We start from the raw sequence: 14,501 nt of genomic DNA, 5'->3' as shown, positions 1-14,501 counted from the left end.
GTAAGAGATTAGACATGCTCCAACGCCGCAATGGAGGCCATGGGAGGGCGACGCCTCCAAAGCGACTTGTACTATATTTAACCGGGGTTTAAAATCCTGTAATAATTACTTTTTCGAACGAAGAAGCCTTTTCAGGTTTCGCAAGAATGTTTCAACAAGTAGTTTCTGAAGAGGACTTTTGTTGGTCAACCACTTTTTCATCCACTTCATGGTCGAAACATCTAGAAATGCATTTTTGGGGTACAGTTCAAAATAAAAGCCTGTAGAAAAAGACATAGAACAGGCTAAGATACAAATATTATCTTTGGTATCTTGTCTACATTGTATAACATTCACCAAAATGGCATTTGTGTAAGTCATGATGACTTGGCATCACCTCAGACTTGTCCCGTGGGACAGGAGCAGGGGCAATTTGTATTAATTTACATTTTCTATCTGACCCCGAGTGAAACACTGCTCATTGTTTTACTGCAGAAAAGGGGATGACATGAGCATTGTTTTTTGCCAATTCCCCATGTTACATTAACTCTGGAGTGCAGCCAAGGTGGTGACGGTGATATATCTCTCTGCTGTGTTTGCTGTATCCACGGTAGCTGCAGCACACAGAGCAAGCATGCTATTGCCCCAGTGCATGTTCAGAAAGTGAGATAGCTTCACTGACTAAGATTAGGTACATAAATTAGTCTTTCCCCAAAAAAGACATCAGCAGAATGGGCTACTTCCTGTATCAACATCGAGGGCAATTACTTTTTTCTTTGTTGTTGTTGTTGTTGCTGTTGTTGTTGTTGCTAGGAAAAAGAGCATTTGCTTACCACCTAAAGGTGTCATTGCTGCAGATTGTTTTAGCTGCTGTTCATATTAGAAGCAGAAAGTTAATAATTCCTGGCTGACTATTAAACAAAGAGAGGAAATTGATGTATACTGACCGCTCCGGAATATAGATGAGCCCTCCGAAGGCACAAAGGCCTAGGCTGGATTACCGTGAGGGAACACAGTGCTAATTGGTCTCAAGGGCTTTTGCAAGTAAACAGGAACATGATTTTGAATGTTCATTTGTCCATACAAGGTAATTATTTGCCTAGCTGTGTGCATCCCTCCATGAAGCTGTCTCTACATTCTGTTTGCTCAAGCTCGGTGCATTTAGTGAGAGAGGGAGAGCGCATGTTCCTGTCCTTAAAAGCTGGAAGAAGTTCAGAGATTCGTGCTGGCATTCACCTTAACGCCCACAACACTTCTGTACCTACTCACAGAAACTAGCATATTCATCACTGTTTGTCAGTTATTGTCCACTTGTGGTTTCTGAGGCGTGATCGACTGAAGGTTTTTTTTTCTCAAGAGCCAGACATACTTGACCCTGTTGCGTCACTCCACCTCATTTCAGAAGCGGAATGTGTGCCGCGTCACCCTTCACCTCACCTCATGTGCAACTAAACGCCGCCCGACTGACCCCAGGAATGCTTTATGTTCGCTCGTATATTTAGAAATCCCACCGGGCTTTGCACTTTCCTGTGAGAATGTACACCTGCTTCGCATCAGATGAGAAAGACATAAACTAAAACGCTGACACACTAGATTAGCTTTGCATTTTAGTTGCTAGTGGATTTTGATGTCAGGAGGTCATATATTAAAAAAGGTTAATCCCAGATTTCCAACATTTCTAACCTAACCTAACCAACCTAAAACGTGACACTGAACACATTGGAAGTGCGGCCATATGCAAAAACCTTTGAGAGAACCATATGTCTTCATGTGGGCACTCCTCGGTGCCCTTGCAGTTGTTATTTCACAGCACATTTGTTTTTCTCGCTAGACCCATGCATACTTAGAGGAATCCTTCTGGGATATTGGCCGGTCAACTTGTGCAACCTTTAAGCAGTTGTCTGTGTCAGCAGCCATACTGCACAATCAGTGTTCGGTGCTGTGTGTGCAGATGGAAACCCACGAGACTTCAGCTTTAAAACCTGACAGCGAATGCAACAGCAGCAGGGACCATAGTTAACTGCTGATAAACATACAGACAGCCAGCTGTTCAGACTTAGCCGGGTCACACTGTACAAAAAAACATGACTCTAACATCTCTACTTCTTGCATCTGTTGAACACACCCAAAAACTGTACGTTTCCATCTTGTCAGGGTTCTTATTGCATAACAAGTGATAACTTGATATCTATTGGGTGTTTGTGTACTCATTCTTTTGCTCCAAAGGCATTTTATTTTTGAAGGAATGTCCTCTGAGATTTCGACATGCTATCACGAGTGTCTCTCCCTGGTGCTCTTATTCAAAGCAAATCTTTTTATCAGTGGTGTTAAAGACTCTACAATGTCTTTTAACTTAACAAGGCGACGGCCTATTAACTTCACATCAGTGATCATGATTGACTACGATAGTAGTCAAACAGTAGTTTCTCTTTGCCAGCATAAAAAGGATTTGTTTTTATGCTAACAAAGAAAGGATATTTTGAAAAATGGGAAATTTTAAAGGAACCCAGTGAAAATCTAGAGAGAGTTGTAGATTTACACAAGAACCAGCAATATCCCAATTAGTAGATGCTCTGCTCTACGTCCTGAGTCATAGCTGCCCCAAGGAAGCTATTTTGAACATGGAATCTGGAGTCCTGGAATCCACATTTCTAAACAACTGCAGATTTCCAGATCAAAGAGTTGTTTGTAAGTACAAATTATTTGGATGTGTCACCACTCAGGCCAGTTATGGAAGAAGACCCAAACTGTCGTCCTCAGATGAGAGGAAATTGGTTAGGATGTAGAGTTGGATGTCTCAAAACCGGTCTTGGTCTCGAGACTTCGAGAACACTTTTACGTGGTCTTGGTCTTGTCTTGGTCTGGACGGACTTTGGTCTTGGTCTTGTCTTGGTCTCGCTGTCTTGGTCTTGCTGTCTCAGATCGACATAGTGGTCAGGAGATTTGGAGTCAACAGTATCCTGACACACAATGTAACATTTAATAATGTGTCCTGCGCAAAAGCATCAGCTCTAAGAGCCGTGCTTAGAGAGTGCTTTGTAGTGAATCTGAAGAGTCGCCTCCCATTGAGCGAGAGCCGGCTCCTCACTTAATTTCCTTTCGCTGCTCAGCTCTCACAGTGGCTCAGCTATGCTCCAATCCCTCCATATTGTGGCCAATCACATGCGAGGATATAGGATAATATCATTATGTGAAAAACAGAGAGGGTGAGAGACGCGGCAGTCAAGTGGAGCGTGCGTCTGTCCTCTCAGTAAGTGAGTGAGACAGTAGACAGCTCCAAATTACTATGACATCCATGCCCATAATGAGTGTATGTAAACTTCTGACCACAACTGTAAGAGAGCAAAGGATTATAAAGTTTAATCTCCTGTTCAAAGACTCCATAAGAGTCCATTGCTGAACCTACATCCAACCTTTTAGTTTGGGACAATCCACTATCCCGGGCAAACTGTAGCTCTAGCCTGTACCTACTGTTCTATTTCATGTCAAGGCGAATGTGCCTCAGGGGAGACCGGTTGCAGTTTGACACAAATAATCGAATCGTCTGGCTTCCCCAACCCCCAGCTAGGGTCTCTGCCAATAATATTTCCAGTGCTGCATTTTGATAATGGCTACATTCAAAGTTCAAAGTGAGTTTGTGCCTGGTGCTGATAAACACTGCTCGATATCCGCTGTGGTACTTGGCTGGGCTATTGGAAGTGTTGGATGCTAGGCGGTGTGCTGTACAAACAGTTTTCCTGAAGAGACTGGTTAGAGGAATTCAGGAGGACAAAAAAAGGGAGTGGTAGCCGAAGCTGCACATACCAAAGGCTCTCCAACAGCGACAAGGAACGCCTACACTGGCCTGAGTCACATGGCTGCAAAATATCTGACAGGCATTTCTTATTTCATTTTTGGCAGCAGGAACAGAACCACTTTAACAGAAATCAGCAGCTAAGTATGCAGCAGTGTTGCAAATAGTCAAGGTTTCATTATATAGCAAAGCAAGTTATCTTTATCAAAGGATGATTTGCCTTGATAAACTTAACTGAAAGCTAATTCAAGGCAATCAACTTACCTGAAATCAAAATGACACCTTGTCACAGTGATTGGCAGTTGTAGCCAACCTACAGCAGATGTGATCTGTCATAACTGAGACCTTTTAGCTGTTAAACCTCCTGACCGTTCAGTATCGTTTAGTATTGTCTGTTTGGTATTTCCCACTCATATTTCCATCAGTTGGGCTTGAGTTGTAAAATATACACACATCACAAGACCAAGAAAAATTACTATTTACTATTTACATAAAAGAATAAGATCTTGAAAAAATAGAAATAAGAAAAAAATAGCGATAATTTCACCAAAGTAAAAAAGGCTATTGAAGTATTAAACACAATAAAGTGCAATGTTACTTTCATTAAACATAGGTTATCAAAGTATGCTGTGTAAGTATGTCAAACATAGAAACTCTGGTTATGTAAATGAAAATTTAAATTAAAAATTTATGTAAATTCAATTCAATTTCTGTAACTTCAAACACAGGTACATCAGAGGCTACTTAAGAGTGATCTATATCAGATATTATGAAAGAATCATGTTACCTAGCAACCATCTGCCAACAGGCTAAAATGATCATTTTTTTGGCAATTATGCACATATGACAATTTATAAAAGCATCTTATCATTCTTTCACCTAATTTGTATCCATGAAAGTTGAATTTTGCTTGATATAGTTTGGCACATTCACACTGCCTGACAACCACCTAGCAATGTGCTAATATGATCTGCTTTTAGCCTTTATGTGCCTACAGTTCGATATGAAAGCGTCCTTTCATTTTAATTTCATGTAAGCAACATCTCATTTATATACCTATTTTTTGCATATAAACAACATCTGTCCTCCATAGAGTTTTTTAATCTTATCAATATGTTTCAGTGTATCTCTTTGACATCACCAAGAATAGAGCATGGCCATGTAATATTCATATCACTGCTAGTACCAGGTTGATTTGATTTGTGTAATTTGGCATACCTTCGCCTTTTCTTCCTGTTTCCATTTGTTAACAATAGCCTCTTGACAGTCACCCTTCCACTGAGCCCATTTCTGATGAGATGAGGGATCTCTCAGGTCCTATGTCAGGTCTTTGCTGTGTTTTTTAAAGCACATTTCTTTCAGATACTGTTTATCTTCAGTAGATAGCCTTTCAGTTCTGCCAATAGTTCTTTTGTCTTCCATCAAGTTTCCTCAAATTTTTTAAGGACACACTGCACACCATTGACAGCTATCTCAGGATTTTGGTCAATAGCTCATCAGGAATCACATTGTTGGTGAAAAAAGTATTTTGTGCCTGCCAAACTGTCAGTCAAACTATCATTTCTTAAATAGATTCAACTAAAGAAATGGGAATCAGCTGTTTGTTTTTGTCACATGCTACTAGTGACAAAGTGCCGAAAGATATAATTTTAAACAGATTAATAGAAACACTTAATACAAAGTTAGCATGCTAGCTAAAAGTTAGCCTGACAGTATGCTACTATACTAGCTGCTTTAAGCAAAAAAACATTGTATGAAGAGATGGTGCTTGAGTATACATGAACAAAATTCCAATAATTTCTTTAATTTCTATTTTATTTTATTAATTTATCTCTCTGAATAACCATAAGATAACTGCACAATATCTATTCGCCCCAAATGTAACATGTATGGTATCGGGGAATAAATATGGCTGCTTAAGCTGGTTGTAGCTGGGGTGCCTTCCAAAATAGGCTGTTGTGGTAGTAAACAGAAAGACAGCGGCCACAGCTTATCAAACGTCAATCTTTCTTCTGCTTGGCATAGCCAAAAGGTGAGAGACACATCAGTCAAGTCGCTCATATCGCTGAAGCAGATTTGATTTGTCAGGCAGTGTAACCTTGAGGCACGTTACACTGGCTCACATGGATCTCTGGCCTCTCACACACTATGATAACTGAGAAATTTGCATAGGACTATGGCACAAAAATGCACCGTCCTTCACTGGAGCTAGCTCATACCAACCCGTATCGCACACATACATATTGCATTCTGTTCCCTTTCCCAAAACAGAAATGTGCAATTTTTTCCCTTTCTTTTGAAACCAATTAAAAGGAAAATCAAAAATTCTGATTGGATTTTTGATCATTGTACGCCACTTTATTGAGCAAAAATGTGAGATAAAATCTGTTTATGAAAATCAATATACAACAGTTTTCAGTAGTGTGCCTGTCTAATGTACACAGTGATTTTTTTAAATTATTCCCTGCAGTGCAACAGTTAACATCAGTGGAAAGACCAAAGGGTGCTACATACACGCTAACTTGAACCAGCAACACCCAACAGGATGCTCTGTTCTGACTCCAGCATCACTCCACAAACAACAACCTCAGGTTAAGCAACTAAGTAGACAGCATCTCTGTGTGACTTCAACACGGGTTCAAAGGTCTTCTGACTCAGGGATGAGCGCATTCTCGACAGAAACATTAGGGACCACCGTAGACACCCACCCCAGAGCAGCTCTGTTGAAGGAGGGTCGAATTACCAGGGTGTCCCCTTGGAGCTCCGGGAGCTCTGGGAGGATTTCTACCTGAAGGGTCTTGACAGGAGCAGGCCTGGGTGCTTTGCTGAAACCACCGAAAGGGGTTGCCACCCTGGAGATGACAAAGCCACGGTGTTAACAGCAGACAACATGTGCTAATGAGAGAAACTTGAAGTGACATTTGAAGTGATGCAATTAATTAAAGCCAAGCAAAGACATTGACCCGGGGACATTTCTAAGATACAGTTGCTGAGTGTGAGAAACACTGTGCAACGAATGAGGTGAAGGACAGTATTTTCTTTGCTCACTCACCACTTGCATTCATGCTATATTAAAGCAAGAATGTATAATTCATAGAGAGTTAGACTTTTGAATGGATGCGATTTACATTCATAAATAGTAAAACACACCCTCAACAGTTATATATTTAAATGTTTTATTGTTATAACTTCACTTTTAACTCCTAATTTCCATTTGTGTTTCCATTTGTTCACCTGTTTCAGGGATGTCAGACTTATTTTACATCGTGGGCCACATAAGGTCTGCTTTGATTCAAGTTCGTGCAAAGAAGTTTAACTGTGCATTTAATCTCAGGGCTATCTTTTACATGATTATTTTGATCTAGTATGAATGGCCATGGGTGAGGCCTTTATCAGTAGGAAAATCTGTAAAACGTCATTTAAAACTCCAAAATATATGCCCTCTTTTACATTTGAAAGGATGATTCTGGCCCTCGGGCCTTATATTTGACACATCTGACCTATTTGGGAATTACCTGTTGAAGCTTTTGTACCCTGGCAGGTCTTGTTGAGGTGCCAGCTCTGGCATGCGGGTGATGAGAGTGTCAGCCAAGGCAGGGTCATTGATGATGGCCTGCTCCCAGGGTGAGTGGTAGGACTTTGGCACAGCTGTACTGTTGAACTTCTCCGGAGGGATGTCTTTCAAAGGACCTCCATACCCTGGATAAATTATACAACACTGGCAGTGAAGGCATGTGGGGCTTTTCTGTTTTTCTATGTCAAATAAAGACCAGGTGTTGGCTTTTTCCACACGGTTCGCAAACCAGAACTTTGTGAGAGTCAGTTCAAAAGACTTCTTCAACAGCCACCAGCGAACGTACTGTCCAAAGAAAGCAGATCCTTCACTTTCATCGCAGATCTGAAGAAAACTTGAGTTCAGAAGTGAAAAAACGTTTCCCCTTTCCACCGTCTGTAACTGTTAAACTTTTAACTGATTTTGGTTTGTCTTTTAGTTTGACTGCATGTAAATACAAAAGAACAAAGAGATCAGGTCATTTCAGACTAAAGGAAAGTGACATTTAAAAAAAAATATCTTCATCTGTATTTTGTTACAAATGTGTACCTAATTTAACAGCAGTCTAAGTGTCCTGTCTTTCTTCTTTAGCTCCTTTTTTTCTCATTAAAGTTCACAGCCAAACAGAATAAAGGCACAGCTTCCCCGTGTTTGTGCGTGTGGGTGTGTGGATGCATGCCTGCATGTATGTCTCCCCACATACACTGTGTGTGTTGATGGGAGAGTCCAATCGAAAGTACTATCCTTCAAACCCAGCGCTTCACTCAGGGGGGCTTGCAAGCTTGGCGTTACATAACACGGGCCGCTGTGTCACGTCCTAACCCCTCACAATGAACAATTCCCCCTTCCTGAGTTTATGTTTTGCCCTGAGGAGGAAGCAGGAGAAACCAAACAGACCTGTGGGGAAGTTTACAGATTTTTTTGGTAGGGGGGGAATAATCTATGACAAAACACTGTGTAAAAATGTTTCTGAGGCCATGGGATATTATTCCTGTGGTTGGACGTTTGGCTAAGCTGATACTTTCGTGGGAAAGGATGATTACACCCCAGTTTCATGCAGGGATAAAAGAAGGAACTAAACCAAAAAGGAAATGTGAAAAAAAAAAACAGCAGTTGGCTTAATTAGTGTCCAAGTGGCCTGATAACTAAAGGCACGTTTGCTTATTCCTTTTTCCATTGTTGAAAAATGGCACAAAAATAACTTTTTGTGAAGTTTCCGGTGTTTAACTGTTGAAATGGGCTTACTGTATATGACTATTGCCTGGCATGCACTCCTACAGTAAGTGGATGAGTGGGCTATTTTAAACATAATTCCCATTTGATACCTGATGCACTTTGGCTGGATTTCTGCTACAGTTGGACTGACTTCATTCACATACCCTGGGGTCTGTGTCCGGTCCACAAATAGCACCCCACCCTAGTGTCAACACGGTCATCCTTAAATCATGGTTTTGTGTCAGCTGAGCAAAATTAGGACATGAGGGAGGATGTGAGTGCACAGCTGATGGTATCAGCAGCACAAGAGCCAAACAGGAAACGGTTTCCGTGAGTAAAACTCAACGAATTTTAGAATGATGGTAAGAGCTGATTGCAATAAGGACGGTTGAATAAAAGGAGTAGACATGAGAGAAGGGAGTAGGATGAATATATAGAAATAAATAAAGGAGTCAGGCTCAGAGAGGGAGAACAGAAATGTGTAATCATATTTAGCCCGAGGCCAGCAGATTCCAGGCAAAGAAGAAAATTGTTTTCCTGCACGATCAAAGCCTGCTTGAGTACAAACAACGAGAAACAGTTGAATCCATATCAAAACACGGCACATCTAGTACTTTGTGCAGAGCACATGTGCGCAGTCACTCTGCTGGGAGCTGTACTTAGCATTCATCATACAGCAAAAAGACCAAAGTTTAGTACAACACAAGTAACGCAAACAGGTTAAATGGATAGGAACAGCTGAATATAAGTCAGTAGTATATCACTGCTGTATGATTTTGAGTCCTTGGAAAGTTTTTTCAGTGCACTGTATCACACAGCTTTACCTACCCGGAGCAATGCGGGTGGGATCTGGCACCATTTCCATAGTTGTTGTGTCACATGTCACTTTCGGTGGCTGGTCAACACCTACGTTGTTCTGGCCGCTGTGGCTGTCAGTGGTATTCCCAGTCTCAGTTTGGAAGATGGCAATGCTCTACAAGAAAGATCAAAGAGGTCATTCGGGCCCACAAAAAAGGTTTGAAACCATTTATCAATTCCTGACAATTCATATCAACGTTTCACACAATTTTTGGAACATTTTCGACAGCATTTGTTTGGTTACTTGGTAACAGGAGAAACAAGCAGCAAACATCTTTGCCATCTTTGAGGTTAATATGACATAAAAATGGATAACCATGACATGCATATCAAAGTTTCCTCAGTTTAGAAGTCATAAATCTAAACAGTAAATCAGTTGTATCTTCATTGCAGCGATATCACATGATAAGCACATAACAGATCTTCAATTTTCCACGTTTTCCTTAAACAAAGGAGCTATCGGTTTGTCCAGTTGTCTGTCCATTTGCCCTCTACATTCGAAATACTATTCTCTGGACTGAGATGAAATGTACTGCAGCCCCAGCACCCAGCTTTTCATCCCCTCTGAAAGATATTTATGATGATTTACTCGAGGATTTCCTCAGGAAATGTTGACAACTTGAAACAAAATCCTTCTATTGCCCAGAGCAATAAACAAACCGAGATATCTAAGTCCTTCATACATCAAAGATGAGGGGAAAAACTTCTCTTGAGCATAATAGTTATTTTATCTGTGGACTTAAGGGGGGCATTGAAAAGTACACAAGGGAACCACACAACTAAATTAAAGAGGACATAACTACGGATCCTAATTAATTAGATATAACAGAGAGAAACCTGGCTTTACTTGATTTTGCTGTGCGCTGTGAGACATGAACTTCTTTGTGTGACCAGATCAGCGAATGGTACCGCTGAGAAAAGAAAATGCTAACTTGGCGTGTTGCCCATCCATACACAAAGGAACATTAATAAAACCACTTATGACCAACTGCACGACTTGTGCTACAGATACACTGCCCTGTGTTTGTGGCACAAGCAATATAAACACTCGAAGTGCTTATACTTTGTCAGGATGTAAGGTGGAATGTTTTTCATGTTTTGGTGAAAGAAGATGAATTAGGAAAGGGATAATCGGGCATGAAAAATATGCACACTAGCAATGTGGAATTCTTACGGTACCCTCTTAATCTTTATCCCTACAAATGATCATAAATTTATGTGCATTTCAATGATTAGTTGTGCAGTTTAATGAGATTATCTGCTTATTTGCTGTCTTATCAGGAGTTAGGTGGTTAAAAGATTTAAAGATTGCAACCTTGGGTGCTAAAGAATTGACCGTTAGAGATGCCAAGAACTGCCTCCACTAGTGACTGAATCCCCATAGACTCCAGTAAGTAAATGCTCAGCTTTAGACCAGAGATGAACATGTCTCCAACCTATTACAAAAGACAGCTTGGGTTTGTATCAAAAGTTTAAGTTCTGCATGATTAAAAGCAGTAACTGGTCAGCACCAGGCTGGTAGCCATCTTTAGACTTCATCTTGGTGGCTGAACTGGACCTCAACAGTGTGTTTGTGATCTTTATCCTTTCTGGGGCCTTTTAATTAAAATATCTGACTCACATTATTGTTTAATGTGAGCTACAGTGGCCACATTAATGCTTTAAAGTATCCATTAACAGCTACGTATGGGATTTACATGCTGTTATGTTGCAGTGATCTTAAACTGGTACAGTTCAAACAAAGAAGATATGAAATGTGGATTATAAAGTTGTAGAGGACAGATTTTTTGGGGGGTTTATTGTTGGGTTGGTTGTGTTGGTTAATTTGATTAGTTTGGTTGGTGTTTGGGTTAGTTGGGTTGATTGATTGTTTGTTTGTGTTGCGTTGGGTTGATTAGCTTAGTTGGTTAGATTAGGGTGATTGGTTCGTCTGGTTAGTCAGTTTGTTTGATTTAATTAGTTTTTATCTTTTGAGAGAGTCAAGGTAACTGGCTAGCAAATCTTCCTGATAAGGTAGCCTGCTACTGCCTGCAGCTTTAACTGTAGTTCCTACGCAAACATGAACAAGGACTCGATTTTGGGACCTATTGTTGAAAAAGAAGATTTTTTTTTCCCCAATATCTAAAGATTTCTTTAAGATAATAATTTAGACCACAGTTCTTCTTACATTCAGCTGTGTGTTGTTTTGGTTCTGGATGCTCTCAAAAGTGTATTTTTCTGATCGTCTCTGACGCATTTTGAAGAGACGGGAGCCCCGGTTGGAGGCGAAAGACAGCTCCTCCAGCATTATGTCCTTAGGCACACTCATCTTCTTTCCCAGATCCATTTCTATATCTGAACAGAAGGAAACAAAACAAGACACTAAACAACTTGTGTTTATTCAGTGCTTGAATCAGACTTCTGACAAGACAAATGTATTTTCACGATTCCTATACTCCCACCTATGCTGAATCAAATTAAATCCATACAGGAAAAAAAAAAAACCTCCCTGCACAAAAGAAAAAATCCTGTACATGGCTGCTGACTTAGCATTCCTGCCAGTATGATGAACGAGGAATTATCTTCCCTCGTAATCAGCTCATATTCAGTGCTTGTTTTATGGTTTGCTCCACATGTTAGCTACTGCATGCTGATCATGGAGATGTCATCGGCCTATATTCAAGCGTGAGACACATAATTTGCCAGAATATCTTTCAGCTGTCAGTAGCCTTCAGACCCTCCCCATCCCCAAGGCGCACAGTTGTCCACGCCCTGAAATAGCGTGTTCAAAGGAGAACGACAAAGGATTAGTTACTATGAGCCATAAAAGTAGTCATTTGCTTATTTATAGGATCATAGAGGGGAAGGTTGGCAACTGTTTTGCTAGAAAATGATGGGCTCATGCCTTTTATAAAGTAAATTTTGGAGAATTTGACAGTAAGGCTAACAGATCTGTACTGTAACTTATGGTGTTGTTAACTAATTGTCTTTGTTTACATGTTTAATGAAGAAGGTAAGAACAGAATGTGGGAGGTCAGAGGGATCAGGAAAACATGCAAGTGAAGAGGAAACGATACAGCTACCTTCTTGGGCTTGAACCTCCCTGCAGATTGCTGCTGCCTGCATTTTCCTCTCTCTGGTTGTCATGGTGGAGAACTGTGACATGGCTGCCATTGGGGAGATTGGGGTGAGGCAAAAAGTCACAGGAGACAGTGCACATCAGTACAATCTGTTCAAATGTACAATCAAAGACAAAAGCAAGGCAGCTGCATGTTAGTCATCAAACACCCACAACACGCACAAAATCCCACCGAAGCAGATAGAATTTATCAAGGCAGTGAAAAGGGCAAAGTTAGCACTTCCCTTTAAATAACCTTGGGCTGTTAAACGCCAAGCACATGCTCTGCAGATATGGCAACCAGCAGTGTCAGGGGCGTCTCAGAATCGATATGTTTGAAATTACCCAAGTGGGCTGAAAGGACAGGGATGCAGAGCATGGTGTTGTCACATCGAACATGTGAGACAGCAGATTAGAGAGCAAATCGGAAAGTTTACACCGAGGTGTCGGAGAACACGAGTGTTTTATTAGAATCCAAAATGCTTTTCACAAAGCAAAGAACAATTTCTCAAAGAACCAACGAGCATTTCACAGCAAGTCTTCAAATTACCATCACTTAGAAATCAGTTGATAACAGACAAGGTTGCAAAATGCTTTACCTCCAATACGCTGTTGTGTAGATATATATATATGCTATTTATAGCTTTGTATTTGAGGTACATTCGCTTTAAATAAATCAGGACATATCCCATATATACAATTAAATTAATACAGAAAAAAGACATACATTTTCATGTATGTGTTCATTAAAAAAATAAAAAAATAAAAATAAAAGCAAGCTATCACACCAACAGTAAAATACAGAGGGACTGAGTGTAGGTGGCAGAGAGAGTCATGCTTGATTAAAAGTGCAAGTGTCACGTTAGACATGGACAGCACACCTGTGGAGAAGCCCAAGCGATGGCTTACCTGTCCTGAAGGACCCTCAGGGGGTTGTCTCAAGTTGTGCCTGTCTCCTCGGGGAAAGAAAGGTGAGGTCAGACCGGGTAGTGTGACCCGTGTGGGCGCTCACGCTCCCCGTTACTGAGGCTTGTGTTGGGGAGGGCAGCAAGTGGGGGCTGCAGCCTGTGAGTGACTGAATGAGTGGGCGGGTGGGTGTCAGTTTGTCTGTTGTCATTGGTATTTAGTTCACAAGCAGAGGGCGACTAAATTTAGACCGCTGCCACTACTACTTCACTTGCCCAACACCATCTCCCTTGGCCCGGTGTTATTACAGTAGCTCAGAATGAATTTGTGTTCATTTCAAAACAGGCAAACATTTACCTAGCGGGCACTTTTAGAGTTATTATGTAAAAAAAATGAGAATGAACTTAATGAAAAAAGCAAATAAATAAATAAAAGGCAAACACTTTTATTAGGCATACCTGTTACCCAGTCGGATAACTGCAACTCACTGCATTTAGGCATGTACAGTGCTGTGCAAAAGTCCTAAGCCGTCACTAATTTCTTTATATATTTGGAAAATATAAAGTAGGTGCAGAGATTGAAAATCAGTATTTGGTACGATCGCTTCCATTCTTCAACACAGTCTGAGCACTGGCAGTATTTGGGATCATTATCATGCTGAAAAATGAAGCTGTTACCAATTAGACAGAACCCCCACCATGCCATATAGATGGCCGAAGACACTCAGTGTTGTCCCTCGCTATCCTAACACATCAAAGATGTCTTGAACCACAAATTTCCCACTTGGATTAATCACTCTCTGAGACCTGTTGCAACTGATTTTCAGTCTATTTCTTGTATAATCCGACAGTCTCTCCTCCATGTTTCCCTTTCTTCAGAATGCTTTCTTGACAGCCACCCTTCCACTGAGACCATTTCTGATGAGGCTTCAGTGAACAAAAAGGACAAAATGAATGAAAAAGCAGCTAATGTCAAAAGAAAAACTTTGAAAGACCTTCAGAAAGACTAGAAAACTATTCTTCAAGAGCACAAAAATTGCAAAAAAAAAGTCTGGAAGCTAAAGAAGTAACAAATGTGGGGCGATTACTAGATCTGTAGTT

At 40.7% G+C, this 14,501-nt stretch overlaps 1 protein-coding gene across 2 annotated transcripts; it reads right to left on the bottom strand.

Moving 5' to 3' along the window:
- Nucleotides 1-6,103: 6,103 nt before the first annotated feature.
- myoz2a (myozenin 2a) lies at nucleotides 6,104-14,027 on the bottom strand. 2 transcript variants are annotated; one of them, XM_082526545.1, is made up of 6 exons: nucleotides 13,405-14,027; nucleotides 12,461-12,544; nucleotides 11,566-11,732; nucleotides 9,369-9,513; nucleotides 7,288-7,471; nucleotides 6,104-6,624 (listed from the first exon to the last, which is right to left on the bottom strand). In XM_082526545.1, exons 2-6 carry the CDS (start codon nucleotides 12,540-12,542, stop codon nucleotides 6,411-6,413), a joined length of 792 nt encoding a protein of 263 aa, XP_082382671.1. In that variant the 5' UTR covers nucleotides 12,543-12,544; nucleotides 13,405-14,027; the 3' UTR covers nucleotides 6,104-6,410. The 2 variants fall into 2 exon arrangements, with proteins under 2 accessions (XP_082382671.1, XP_082382670.1); XM_082526544.1 differs by having other exon boundaries at nucleotides 12,461-14,027.
- Between the last annotated feature and the right edge of the window lie 474 nt (nucleotides 14,028-14,501).

The sequence above is a fragment of the Aulonocara stuartgranti genome (assembly GCF_965226115.1).
Source record: "Aulonocara stuartgranti genome assembly, chromosome: 3".
In the NCBI taxonomy this organism is placed as follows: domain Eukaryota; kingdom Metazoa; phylum Chordata; class Actinopteri; order Cichliformes; family Cichlidae; genus Aulonocara; species Aulonocara stuartgranti.
The sequence above is the reverse complement of the archived record's forward strand: the minus strand, read 5'-3'. Positions and strand labels throughout refer to the sequence as shown.